The sequence below is a fragment of the Oncorhynchus nerka genome, linkage group LG20 (assembly GCF_034236695.1).
Source record: "Oncorhynchus nerka isolate Pitt River linkage group LG20, Oner_Uvic_2.0, whole genome shotgun sequence".
Classification (NCBI taxonomy): domain Eukaryota; kingdom Metazoa; phylum Chordata; class Actinopteri; order Salmoniformes; family Salmonidae; genus Oncorhynchus; species Oncorhynchus nerka.
Window position 1 is genome coordinate 21,564,913 of NC_088415.1, and position 14,350 is coordinate 21,579,262.

Here is a 14,350-nt window from a genome sequence, read left to right on the forward strand (position 1 = left end):
ATAATGGAGGTTAAAGATACAAGAAGAACAGAGTCTGTCTTCCGGTAATTCTGTTTGCAGAGCAGGTTTCACTTTCAAAGTCATCCTCCAGTGACAGGTTGTATGACCTTTCCGACCTGTGATTGATCATGACCTCTGACCTTTGTGGTTGAGATGTACACTGAAATGGCCTTATGTTTCCTTGAGGACATCATGGGACATTTCCATCCTGTCCTGTTTCGTTTCAGAGAAATCACTTTACATTACAGTAAATGTTATGTTTTGCTGAAGTTGAATTGCTTCACCCCTCTTACCAGCATGAATGGTGGGCCGAGAATTTGTATTTGTCTACAAATGTTGTGGAAATATATACTAGCTCTTACACGTTTTATAAATAATGTCCTAGCCAGCTGGCACATGGTGAAAGAAAACAAATAATTGAGAGAGGGAGAGGAGAAAAAGAGAGTGAGAAGGTATAGAGAAGAGAGAGGAGAAAAAAAGAGAGAGAGAGAATGGAGAGAAAAGAGAGAATGGAGAGAAAAGAGAGTGAAGAGAGTGGAGAGAGTGAATAGAAAGAGAATGAAAAGAGAGAAAAGAGAGAGAAGATAGAGAAATGAGAGAGACGACACTATGCTGTGAAAGGCATCTTTAGTGTGGCGGGAACAGCAGAACAGAAGATAAATCACTCAAGCGGTTTTCTACATCCACCCTTGGATCCTACACATACAGTGTGTGCTATTTTCACACCATCAGTTCCCACATTAGATCCACACTCTGTAGACCAAAGCCTGCCAGAACTAAGGACTTAAACACTGTCTGATATCAATTCATCTCTAGCTCAACTTCAGAGGATAAATCATATTAATATTGTGACTCAAAATAGAAGACATCTGGATAGTTTATTTCTGTACAGACATTAAGATGCTCGTGTTTCTGCGGTCAGTGAATGAGGAACACTTTGTTTTCTGCTGGAGTCTCCCCTGATGATAAACAGACATTCTGAGAACTTAGAATGCAAACAAAATTCCTTGACAGCAGACAATAACAATAATATAGACATGTCCATTAAATAAGCTTTATTCTTGTTACATCATGACATTGTAGACAGTGCTATTACATGGGGATTGTTAAAAAAATTTAACTGTATGACATGACATCAGCATGCCATGTGATATATAACACAAAATAAGTGTGTTGTTGTTAGCTGCACGTCAATGATCGTCAACTAAAAACAAAGATATATTCTGATTGGGTGATACGAGGTGAAAAGTGCAATTGGCACAGATTTAATTCAAAATGATGACTTGACATGGCAGAATGCAAGAAGTGTAAAAAAAGATGGGGACAAAGGGCAGGCCCTGTGATAAAGAGACAGAGAAAGAGAAACGTAATAATAGAGTGTAAGAGAGTGTAAGTGAGAAATACAGGCTGATAGTAAGAGACAGTAACAGAGACAAAGAGAGTATGAAGGAAGTAAGAGCAAGAGAGAGTGAAAGCTTGGTGGCTAAGCAGAGGCTCCTGTCAGACTGCTGTGGCGAAGCCTATGCGGTTGTTGCGACGGTCAAACTCTGTGTAGTAGCGGGCGATGAAGTTGGCTCCCAGGATCCAGATAGGGCCAGTAGGAGGCGGCACATCCAAACCCCTAAAGGTCACACTACAGATGTCCTCTCCAAACTGAGATTGCTACAGACGGAGAGCAAATCATAACAAGATACTGGTAAAGACTTCCATAAATGTGTATTTATAAAACATACATGTCACATCTATAACACAATGTAAACATGACATAGTAGCTACAAAGGTAAACATGACATTTGCCCTGTATCTGTACAGTATATCCCAGTTGTGACAATTTCCGTTACATACCCATAAGATGTAGTCATCCTCAGTGAGGGAGTACTCATGTCCTCCAAGGTGGAAGGTGACACTGGGTAAGGACTTCACCAGGTCACAGTTTACAGTGTACTGAAAGGAGAACAAACAACACATCTTATTCCACCCATAAGGTAAGGTAAGATGCTAGTTAAGAGACTGTTTAGGCAATAAAGATACAGTCTGTGGCTCAGATTTACATACCCCTCCCTCTGCCAGTTCTGTGGCTCCAATGGTTTTCATCAGTACAGACACAGAGGAGGCAGGGCCTGTGATGTAGGAGGAGCCTGTGTCAATCACTGCCGTACAGCCTTCCTTACAGAACAGCATATCCTCCCCCACTGTCACCCTGGGAGAGAGAGAGAGAAAGAGAGAGAGAGAAAATTACACACATACACATGTAAAGTTCATTGACCCAGGCAAATGTGTATATACTGACCCACCGATAAACAAACAAACAGACAGAGACAGACAGACAACTTGCACATCAGTAGAGGTTGGTGAGAAGAGCTATAGGAGGACGGGCTCATTGTAATGGCTGGACTGGAATTAATGGAACGGAGTCAAACGTGGTTTCCATATATTTGATAGCATTCCATTTATTTCATTCTAGCCATCACAATGAGCCTATCCTCCTATAGCTCCTCCCACCAGCCTCCACTATTGCACATGCACACATACACATAGCTGTCACATCTCACCCTTTCATGTTGACCTCCCATTTTCCTGCCGCACTGGTGCCCATGTAGTTGAAGGTACCAGTGTAGTACTCTGGGTCTGTTCCTCCCATCACTAGCTCCCCACCTGGTTTATGCATTGGGTCCCTGAGAGAAGAAAAACAGATTGCCCGGATTACTATTCATAGGTTGCACCTCCATCAATCGGTTGCATCATGCCATTGTTGTGCACGTTCTCAAGCCGCCCTCTGCCTTAGTGGTGCCAAAAAGTTGTAATAAGCTCAGTCATTCTGAAAGGGGACCACCCAGTGGGCAAAACCCGATTGAATAGGCATTGTTTCCACTTCACTTCAACCAAAGAAATCTTTGTGATGTTGAATCAATGTGGAAAAAGTCATCAACATAAGAGAAGTTCGTCAATGATGTGGTGACAATTTTTGTTGATTTCACATTGAATTCACGATAGTTGATGACTCAACCAGAAGAGGCTGGTGGGAGGAGCTATAGGAGGACGGTCATTGTAATGACTGGAATGGTATCAATAGAATAGAGTCAAACACGTTGTTTCCATGTGTTTGGTACCATTCTATTGATTCCATTCCAGCTATCATAATGAGCCTGTTCTCCTATAACTCTTCCCACCAGCCTCCTCTGGACTCAACAAAATGTAAATCAAAAGTAGACATTGAAATGACATCCGTGCCCAGTGGGTAATGACTGTTTCATCTAAATTTCACTATAGTGGCCTGGAAATGCAGTGACATTGCTAAAGTAGGCAAATATTTAGTTAAACATGGACTTAAAGGAGGTTGGAATAATACTGTGAAAATTATGATAATGCCCTTTTAGTGTAATAGCTGTTTGAAAAGGACATTTCTGCCTGTTTTGGTGGGATGGAGTCTTGGCCTGCCAGGTGACACCACCAGGCAATACATTAGTTAATAGACCAATAAGAAATAGAGTTCCAAACCTCTCTGCCAATGTCAGCTAGTTCTCAGTTTTCCCCTCCCCACTCAGACCATTTAAAGACAGTCCTAGCTAAATTGTTGCTTGAGAAAGGTCTCTTTCCTAAGAAGCTGTTTGATTCTTATTGACCATTTCAATTTGAAAACAATCACAGTAAGGTACGTAATTGGTACCTAGAAATGATTTGATATTGATATTTTAAGTAAAAAGAAGTCTACTTATCCAAGTCTGAATCAGGCCCGATATAAACAGTGACAGTGATATCACCTACTTGCTATAATAGACAGAGAAGACCTCCTCCTTGAGGACGTGCTGGGACATGATGCGGTCGAACACAGGGGTGATACCGTCGATGGCCACGTTGGGGTAGCCCATCCCAAGGACTCCGTCAAACTTGGCAAAGATGAAGGGGATGGCAGGCAGGGCTGTGGCCTCTGCAAATACCTGGACCACTGGGATGCCACCCACCTGGAGAATGCACAGAGTAAGATATAAATTGTCCCTCAATACCTAGATCCAGGTTTTACCCCTAGTAAGATAATCCTTCGGTAGATCAGTACTTATGGGCAATGTCTACCATTATTCCCATATTGATCACAAAAAAGCATGTTTAAAAGGGATGATAGGAAACAGATGAGGAGAAAGGGTACAAAGATTATTTTCTTAGAGTGGTGTTACGTTACACTCACCACAACCACATCCTCACTCAGGAATCCCCTGACGTTTCCAGAGGCATACTGGATGGAGAAACCTGTCCCGTTCTTGATGTGCGTCCGGGACTTAGAACTGTCATATCTGTTGTGGGTAACTGTGAGTTCAAAGGTCATTGTGTCATAATCATCCAGGAACATCCTTATCTCTGGTGAAGCAATTAAACATACAGGTTGTGTGTGTGGGAGGCCAGGAGGGATGTGCTCATTTTGGAAGTGGGCTGCTCATTTGACGGCTACATGTAGCAGGCCATTGCAGAGAAGCTGCATAAGTACCAGTCCCTTGTGGCATGCTTGGACACCCTCGGGTGTAGGTGCAAGCTGGAGGCTCTGATATTTGGCAGTCTCAGCCACATACACAGGCTTGCAGTGCATGGCCTCCAGATTGCGGGCCTGACAAAAACTAGGGAAAAGCTATTGGGTAGGTACTGTTCTGTTCAGCTGTCGTGGGCAGCCTCGCTGGTTGGTGAAGGAGGTGCTTTCTGTATCCTTGAATGCCATGCATACGGGATCTATGAAATGGTTGGATCCTTTTTTTGTAAATTTGATTAGTGGATTCAAATAAAATATTTAAAATGTGTGTGTGTGTGTGTGTTTGTATGTGTGTGTGCATGTCTGTAGGGCCATCGTGCACCCCAAAAATAAGAGGTGGCACAAAGTACGCTAGCATGGCTCGGGGGATGAGAATTTTACATTATTCAAACACCTGAAACATCTTTTTCCTGCTATCTAGAGACACTTAATATGCTTCTCTGCATCTCTGCTAAAACCTGGGTAAAAGATTGAAAGGAATGTGAGTCTTATTTAGTACATTTAGTTATGGCTCGCTTTTATAAAGTCTACCATCCTTGTCAGCATGCATGTCAGCTAAGATACAGCTAACTGCCAAAATAATGGAAACACTTGAGTAAATGAGGCATATAAAGTATTTTGAAAGCAGGTTCTTCCATGCATGGTTCCTGAATTAAGTAAGCAATGAACCCTTTACAGCAGTGGGCTAAATCAGGTTTCTTGCAGTATTAAATACATCTACTTTGTAACAAAAGTACACACTTCACACACATGGTTATGGGCTTTAAAAAAATGACACCTGTACCATGTCAGATATAGAGTCGGTACAGAGTCAATGTGCAGGGGCACCACATACACTTAGGTTGGAGTCATTAAAACTAGTTTCTTCAAACACTCCACAAATTTCTTGTTAACAAACTATAGTTTTGGCAAGTCGGTTAGGACATGTACTTTGTGCATGACACAATACATTTTTCCAACAATTGTTTACATACAGATTATTTCACTTATAATTCACTGTATCACAATTCCAGTGGGTCAGAAGTTTACATACACTAAGTTGACTGTGCATACACTAAGTTGACTTTATAAGCATCTGATAGGCTAGTTGACATCATTTGAGTCAATTGGAGGTGTACCTGTGGATGTATTTCTAGGACTACCTTCAAACTCAGTGCCTCTTTTCTTGACATCATGGGAAAATCGAAAGAAATCAGAATAACACCTCAGAATAAAAAGTGTAGACCTCCACAGGTCTAGTTCATCCTTGGGATCAATTTCCAAACACCCGAAGGTAACACGTTCATCTATACAAACAATAGTATGCAAGTATAAACACTGTGGGACCACACGGCCGTCATACCGCTCAGGAAGGAGACGCATTCTGTCTCCTAGAGATGAACGTACTTTGGTGCGAAAAAGTGCAAATCAATCCCAGAACAACAACAAAGGACCTTGTGAAGATGCTGGAGGAAACAAGTACAAAGTATCTATATCCACAGTAAAAGGAGTCCTATATCGACAACCTGAAAGGAAGAAGCCACTGCTCCAAAACTGCCATAAAAAATACAGACTACGGTTTGCAACTGCACATGGGGACAAAGATCGTACTTTTTGGAGAAATGTCCTCTGGTCTGATGAAACAAAAATATAACTGTTTGGCCATAATGACCGTCGTTATCTTTGGAGGAAAAAGGGGGAAGCTTGCAAGACGAAGAACACCATCCCAACCGTGAAACATAGGGGTGGCAGCATCATGTTGTGGGGGTGCTTTGCTGCAGGAGGGACTGGTGCACTTCATAAAATAGATGACATCATGAGGATGGAAAATTATGTGGATATATAGAAGCAACATCTCAAGACATCAGTCAGGAAGTTATAGCTTGGTCGCAAATGGGTCTTCCAAATGGACAATGACCAAGCATACTTCCAAAGTTGTGGCAAGATGGCTTGAGGACAACAAAGTCAAGGTATTGGAGTGGCCATCACAAAGACCTGACCTCAATCCCATAGACAATTTGTGGGCAGAACTGAAAAAGCCTGTGCGAGCAAGGAGGCCTACAAACCTGACTCAGTTACACCAGCTCTGTCAGGTGGAATGGGCCAACATTCACCCAACTTATTGTGGGAGGCTTGTGGAAGGCTACCCGAAACATTGTCAGGAATTGTGAAAAACTGAGTTTAAATGTATTTGGCTAAGGTGTATGTAACCTTCCGTCTTCAACTGTACATAGAGTTATTAAACTGACTATGCATTGATAATAACAGAGTAGCAGCAGTGTAGAAGGCGGGGCAATGCAAATAGTCTTATGACTTGGGGGTAGAAGCCTCTTAAACCTAGACTTGGTACTCTGGTACCGCTTGCCGTGCGGCAGCAGAGAGAACAGTCTATGAATAGGGTGGCTGGAGTCCTTGACAATTTTTAGGGCCTTCCTCTGACACTGCCTGGTATCGAGGTCCTGAATGGCAAGAATCTTCGCCCTGGTGAATACTGGGCTGTATGCACTGGCCTCTGTAGTGCCTTGCGGTCGGAGGCCGAGCAGTTTCAAAACCAGGCAGTAATGAAACCCGTCAGGATGCTCTCGATGGTGCAGCTGTAAAACCTTAAGGATCTGAGGACCCATGCCACATTTTAGTCTCCTGAGGGGGAATAGATTTTTTGTGCCCTCTTCACAACTGTCTTGGTGTGCTTAACCATGTTAGTTTGTTGGTGATGTGGACACCAAGGAACTTGAACCTGCTTCACTGTGCTCCACTGTAGCGCTGTTGGTGAGAATGGGGGCATGCTTGGTCCTTATTTTCCTGTAGTCCGCAAACATCTCCTTTGTCTTGATCACGTTGAGGGAGAGGTTGTTGTCCTTGCACCACACGGTCAGGTCTCTGACCTCCTCCCTATAGACTGTCTCATCGTTGTCGGTGTCGCCTACCACTATTGTGTCATCGGCAAACTTAATGATGGTTTTGGAGTCGTGCCTGGCCATCCAGTCATGAGTGATCTTTGGATCTATTGGGGCGGTATGTAAATTGTAATTGTAAAAAGTAATTTTTCCAACAATTTTTTACAGACAAATTATTTCACTGTATCACAATTCTAGTGGGTCAGAAGTTTACATACATTAAGTTGACTGTGCCTTTAAACAGTTACACCAGCTCTGCCAGGAGGATGAGCAAAAATTCACCCAACTTATTGTGGGAAGCTTGTGGAAGGCTACCCGAAACGTTTGACCCAAGTTAAACAATTTAAAGGCAATGCTTCTAAATACTAATTAAGTGCATGTAAACTTCTGACCCACTGGGAATGTGATGAAAGAAATAAAATATGAAAAATCATTCCCTCTACTATTATTCTGACATTTCACAAATGTCCGAATAATAGTAGATAATAGTAGATAAAATGTCAGAATAATAGTAATTCACTAAAACAGGGAATTTTTACTCGGATTGAATGTTCAGAATTGTGAAAAACTGAATTTAAATGTATTTGGCGTGTATGTAAACTTCCCACTATGTAAACTTCCCACTTCAACTGTACATTGTTCAAATACTTTGAGGAACTATTGTCATTCTCAATTGATTCTAAAAATAGAGTTAATTTACTTAAAAATTCCTTTGAGAAGCTCATTAGGGGTGGTGAGTCAAGACAATTAGAAATCCTATCAGACATCCCCAAATGGGCACATTTAAAGGCCTACATTTGTGCGCAGCCCAGGTAGACTAGTCCTACTTCTATATTCGTAACCAGGTGTGCGTCCTTACTCACCATTGACTGGAGCATTTCAAACAAAAGACAATGAATGAACTGACAAAACTCATAAATGGAATGAAATAAACAAAAACTTGTTTCTCACAAGTGTATCATAGGTTGTGAGTTCTTCAAGACACTCCGACAATGAAAAATGGTAAATGACTGTTGTAATAATAATTATAAATTGAATGCATAAAAATAAATGACCATAACCAAACAAACGTCACAGATTCAAAATTATAGCAATTAACGGTAAATGTAAACTAGTACTTGTGATATATGGAATGGGGAATTTATAGACAGTGAACAATGCACACAATTAAGTTTATGAAACTGTGAACCCATGAAATGGCGGGAGAGAGCGCATTCTGGAGAGAGACGTTCCTTGTGCATCTGAGCCACAATCCCCATATTCTTGGACTGTGGCGTCACCCCGGAGTCCTCAATGCATTAGTCCACGGAGACAGGTGAAAATCAGACAGGTGTCTCATTAAAAAAAATATATGTTTGTGTCAGCTTGACAAAAAAATATTGAATGTTTTCAATATAGACCCCTTTTGTCATACAGTATTCCATATAAGGCAACCAAACCTTTTGGAATTTGCACATTATACCCTTAACATTGTAATCAATCAAATATAGTGATGCAAACCTTGACATTTTTGCCATCCATTGTGACATTGTTCTAGGATAACCAATCTTTCAATTAATGGCAATGAATCATTAGCTATTAATGCTAGGTTACCCCGTTTTTTCTGATAACAGTCTCCAGTATCAACGTTTACAAGCAAACAAAAACAGGGAGAAGGGGAAATCTGTAGACATGCTGAGATTACAGAACATACTCTTTGCCTTCACAAGATCATAACATATTCAAATACAGTATGTCCCCTTCCATGTTTTACACCTTCAGCAGAGGAATTATATTTCTGAGTGCATGATATTACGTTTAACTGGTATATAGGATGTTCGATGGATGTTCTTAACCTTAAACTACAGTAATTTATGTCTGAGATTATATGACCATCCATGACATATCTGTATACACTCATCACTATCAACAGTGCCTCCCAGGTCTTCCTCACGTTTTTGTTTGCCCTTTATGTGTCATCGGGAAAAGCCTCAATCAACCCTTGATCCAGTTTACAAATCAACTTTACAGGGTTGTTAGACTTAGAATAGTTTACATTTTTGAAGCTTTCGGCTTATCCAGTGTTAATAAAATGTTGTTTCTGCAAAAAAAAGTCAACCTCAGTGCCGTCACAGCCTGTCTTCCCATGGTTGCCTGACCTGCTGAGACCCCTGTCACCATCGGATCCTACTCAGAGGCATGACAAAGTCTACCTCAGTGCCGTCACAGCCTGTCTTCCCATGGTTGCCTGACCTGCTGAGACCCCTGTCACCATCGGATCCTACTCAGAGGCATGACAAAGTCTTACCATGATGTACATTTATACATTATATTATCCAAGAATAGAATCAATGGTTCAATAATTGAAATGCCCATTATTCCCAGATCCCAGGCTATAGCCTACCCATCAACAAAAAAATGAATGTTGTATCCGTTAACTGATTGTTATAATAATACACTGCAAAATTCACTTCAGCTCTGTAGACTGGTCTTCCCTGGCTGTCTGACCCTCCTGGGACACCTGTCACCATCTGATCCTGCTAAGACATGATGAGCATAGTGTTGTATACTGACTGTGCACCATGACACTGTAGCCTGTAGAGCTGTTTATACTGTGTCCATGTGAAAAGTAGAGAATTAGCTATGGAAACTGACAGATCAATAGCCATTACATTGCTATACTGACTAATAAAAACTCACATTGAGCTGTAAAAAAACTTCAGCATATCGGTCTTCAGTTTGGCCACTGGTTTCATCATTTGATTCAGGTCTAGTGTGATTGAGGCAAAAATAATAGTAAAGTTAGTGAGCTAGCTAGCTCTAATGGTAACTGGCAAAAACTAGCTTAGTCAATTTACTTCTGTTGAAATAGGACAAAAAGGCTACAAACATTTCCATACACACAACAGCTGCTAGATGCTGCTATGTGACAGGCAACTAGAGGCTAGAGCTGAACTAGTTGTGGTAGCTACAAGCTAGTTAGTTCATTTTCTTCAGACAGAAATTCAACAGAGAGAGGATGAAACATGCTTTTTTGTCTGTTTAGTCAAACAGAAGTTACCTTGCTAGCTACATCAGTCAAATAAAGACAAGCGAGTTTCTGCTCTGCTTGCTTTTATAACTCAGAGAAAAAGTGCAACACACAGAGACGGCAGCTGCAGACAACAGCACCGTGCTGGCCCTATAATAGCTTTGCCTTCACACAGCCTGTCCGTACACTCTGTGGTGTCCACGCAGTCCTAAATCCAGCCGTCTGATATCGGTAAACAGCCGACTGACCACTGTGAGGCGTCCGAATGTTCCTAAAGCACACCGATGACGCTTTTTGTATCACAGTGCAATTTTAAAACTGTGGGGGGGCAAAAATACAATTTTAGAATGTGGGAGGGGTCAAGTCCCCCCCATCCCCAGTGAAAGTTACACCCTTGCACTTATGGGAGATTCTAGAGCGGCACCTGAGACAGTGTTTTCCACCACCATCAACAAAACACCAAGTTATGGATTTTCTCGTGGAAAAATTGTGTTGCATTCCCTGTGTTTCCTTTATTTTGGCAGTTACTTGTAGTTAGATAAGCTAGCTACTCTAACTTAATTGCTGGTTTCTTGGTAGCTAGTTATGAGGTTGGAAATTTGGAAACCTATCTGGGTTAGCTAAAGCCAACTTCATAAAATGTGTAGGTGGCTAGTAATATTACAGAGAAACATTTTTTTCAAGAGGACAGATCTGTGGGGGCACTTGCCCCTGTGCCCCCTATGGGCATGACGTCTCTGAATGTGTGGATGTGGGTGTGTTTCTGTGCACTGTACTTACAGCAGGCAGTATAGAGAGGGGAACAGCTGTATGAGGGCACCCACAGGTTGGCTGAGCCTGTATCAAACACTACGTTGAACATCTGGGCAGGAGAACCAATACTGATCTCCCCATAGTACTGGGTCTGAGAAGCAGAGAGAAGAAGCAGCAATGAATAATTTACCCAACTGAGTTTGGCACGTACTTTGTGTTCTCTCATTTGGAACATAATGTTTCCATGTCAATTGCATCTACAGTATGGGTGATCAGTGCAGTGTCTCTCACATCCAGGTAGTTGGTGAGGGGGGTGGGGGCTGTCCCGTTGCTGGGGGAGAGGTCATCTTTGCTCTTCTGGGCCAATTCAGCAAATAACTGTGCTGGAGACACGCCCATCTCATGTAGGGTTTCTCTTATGGAGGGCATCTTCTTCAGACTGATCCTGATTAGATATGACGACAGTGAGGAAAGATCATCCAATAGAATGATACATAGGAAGTGAGCAGGGGTGGGATGGGACTGGGGGGTATACAATGCATTGTGCAATCATGGGCCATTGTTAACATGACCATGTGTCCCCATGTCTGTATAACGTTGTTTCTACAGCTCTGCCAAAATACACATTCTCAACTGATTTAGTTTAGAAAAATCGTCTGGTTTAAATTGATAAAACACCTCAAAGTATCCATTCAAGCTTCTTCACTGTCTATTTTAATGACCCAGAGCAGTCAAAAACATGATTTTCCTGCTTTAAAAATAATAATATTTCCACACCATGAGGCTGGAATAATACTGTTTAATTGTGAAAATTAGGATAATACCCTTTCATTTTAAGAGCAGTTTGAAAATAAATGTCTGCCTATTTTGGTGGGATGGAGTTTTGGCCTGCCTGGTAAATAAGTTAATAGACCAATAAGATAGAGTTCCAAACCTCTGTCAATAGTTTTCAGTTTTCCGCTCCCCACTCAGATCACTCCCAGAAAGTCCTAGAAAAAGTATTGCTTGAGAAATTGCTCTTCGCTGGGAAGCCATTTAGTTTTTGACCATTTAATTATAAAACAATCCCAGTAAGTTACTTAATTGCTAACCAGAAATAATTTCATATTGAGGTTCATTACACATTGCAGAGAAGGATTGTTGGTTCCACTTTTCTGGGCTCCGTAATTTACTTAACAAATAAGGACTACTCAAAATGTGCACTTATAAATCATATCAATTTTAATCCAAATACAGCTGTAGACAGAAGTCAAACATCAAACATACAACCGAGGTCTCTGAGTTCTGCAAAATAGGAAAAGTCCAAGTTGCTTTTAATGTGCTTGCAGTCAACTCCTAGTAATGTTACTGCCTACATCAACACCTTCTACTCATGAGACCATGCATATACAGTTATACAAACTTGCAGGAGAGAACAATAGTTCCAGTGTTTAAGGGCTCAGCAATAATTTTCCAATCCAAGTTGCTTTATAGTGGTATGTCTGACTTGTCTCTTACACTCCCCTGCAGGGTTCTGTGTCTATGAATCTCTTTTAGCCTTGAGGTGCTTTCTCACAGACACCCTGTTTTGACAGCAATAACTCACACATCTCTCAGACCATTTCTTATAAGGAGCAGAGACTAGAAAATAACTGTGGAACCATATTATACCTTATAATGAATATATATTGCTAATCTGTAGTCCAATCTGTAGTCCAGGACCCTATAAATGTAGTGGGGGAGGGGTTTTATAGCACTCCCTTGCTCCTAATCTCAGCTCATTACCTGTATAAAAGACACATGGGAGCCAGAAATCTTTCAGATTGAGAGGGGGTCAAATACTTATTTCCCTCATTAAAATGCTAATCAATTTATAACATTTTTGACATGCGTTTTTCTAGATTTTGTTGTTGTTATTCGCTCTCTCTGTTCAAATAAACCTACCATTAAAATTATAGACTGATAATTTCTTTGTCAGTGGGCAAACGTAAAAAATCAGCAGGGGATCAAATACTTTTTCCCTCTCACTGTATATGAAGGCTTCCGCTCAGTGTTTGAGATCAATTGACACCCTTTACCATGGCAATTTGAGATTTATTTTAAACTGCAAAACCCTTACGCACCACTGCACTTTGTATACCAGAGTTGGCTGGCCTTCTCTAGTCACTCGTAGGCTCAGTCACTGGTATACTTTTTTACAAAGCCATTTTTGGTGTACTACTGGTTTACTACTGGTTTACTATTGTTCAGAAATGTGGTGGGTACTCTCTTCGTTCGCTGCACTTTATCCTGCTAACTGTTCCAAATCTCCGAACTGAATTTGGTAAAAGGGCTTTTATGTACTCTGCGCCATCGTCTTGGAACGCCTTACAATATACTTTTAAACTGGAAGAACTTGTCCCGATTGGTATTTTTAAATCACTGATGAATGATCTTGAGACTGATTCCCTGACCTGTCAATGTTTTTAATTTTGTTATACTCTTGTGAATTCTATGGTTTTTACTAGATTACTTTAAGTTTTTCATGTTGTTTGTCTGTCATTTTTGTAATGACTTGGTGCTGCCTATCTTGGCCAGGATGCTCTTGAAAAATAGATTTTAAATCTCAATGAGCCCTTCCTGGTTAAATAAAAAATAAATAAGCATAATCAATTATTATAATACATCAAACATTTGGTGCAGCCCCTATCATGACCCCAAGTTGACCCCATCAGGACCATAGCATTTAGGTTCATTACACAGTAGACAACATACAGTGATAAAAACACAAAGAAAAAGATGGCATTACCTTTGTAAGGCATGGCTGGTGGTCATCATGAGTGACAGAGTAATCACACACACCCAGCATTGCATCAGCAGGGCCATGGAGACCCTGGAGCGTGAAGGAGTGTGCGAGGAGATGCACAAGTTAACCTAGTCAAGTTTTCCTTGTACCGTTCCTCCGGGCAAACCAGCTAGTTGTACATCTGATCTTCTGAAAGATTGGCCCCTCTCTGTCTGACTACTCTTTTTATACCAGCTCTGAGCTTCCCTAAAAGTGTCCACCAACCCTTTCCCTCCCTTCTACCTCACCCAGCCCTCCCTTGATAAACAGGTCCCAGAGTGAGATGTGAACTGTGACCCTTGGGAACAGACTGGAGACAGGGATGAGAGAGAGCGAGAGAGAGAGCTCTCTGACCAGGCTGGGTTTACATCATGGCTGCAGGGTGAACATGG

At 41.4% G+C, this 14,350-nt stretch overlaps 1 protein-coding gene across 1 annotated transcript; it reads right to left on the reverse strand.

Moving 5' to 3' along the window:
- Window positions 1-1,040: 1,040 nt before the first annotated feature.
- On the reverse strand, window positions 1,041-14,103 carry ren (renin). The gene is made up of 9 exons (XM_029621082.2): window positions 13,923-14,103; window positions 11,447-11,600; window positions 11,183-11,306; window positions 4,184-4,302; window positions 3,766-3,962; window positions 2,553-2,675; window positions 2,056-2,200; window positions 1,846-1,944; window positions 1,041-1,662 (listed from the first exon to the last, which is right to left on the reverse strand). Exons 1-9 carry the CDS (start codon window positions 13,997-13,999, stop codon window positions 1,501-1,503), a joined length of 1,200 nt encoding a protein of 399 aa, XP_029476942.1. The 5' UTR covers window positions 14,000-14,103; the 3' UTR covers window positions 1,041-1,500.
- Window positions 14,104-14,350: the final 247 nt, after the last annotated feature.

What these genes read in the sequence shown, in the direction of transcription:
- ren (XM_029621082.2), bottom strand. Translation starts at nt 13,999, where the DNA reads ATGGCCCTGCTGATGCAATGCTGGGTGTGTGTGATTACTCTGTCACTC. An exon ending in ACCAGCCATGCCTTACAAAG is followed by an intron (nt 11,601 to 13,922) that starts GTAATGCCATCT and finishes ATATCTAATCAG; the next exon opens with GATCAGTCTGAAGAAGATGC. An exon ending in TGGGAGGTCAACATGAAAGG is followed by an intron (nt 2,201 to 2,552) that starts GTGAGATGTGAC and finishes TCTCTCTCCCAG; the next exon opens with GGTGACAGTGGGGGAGGATA.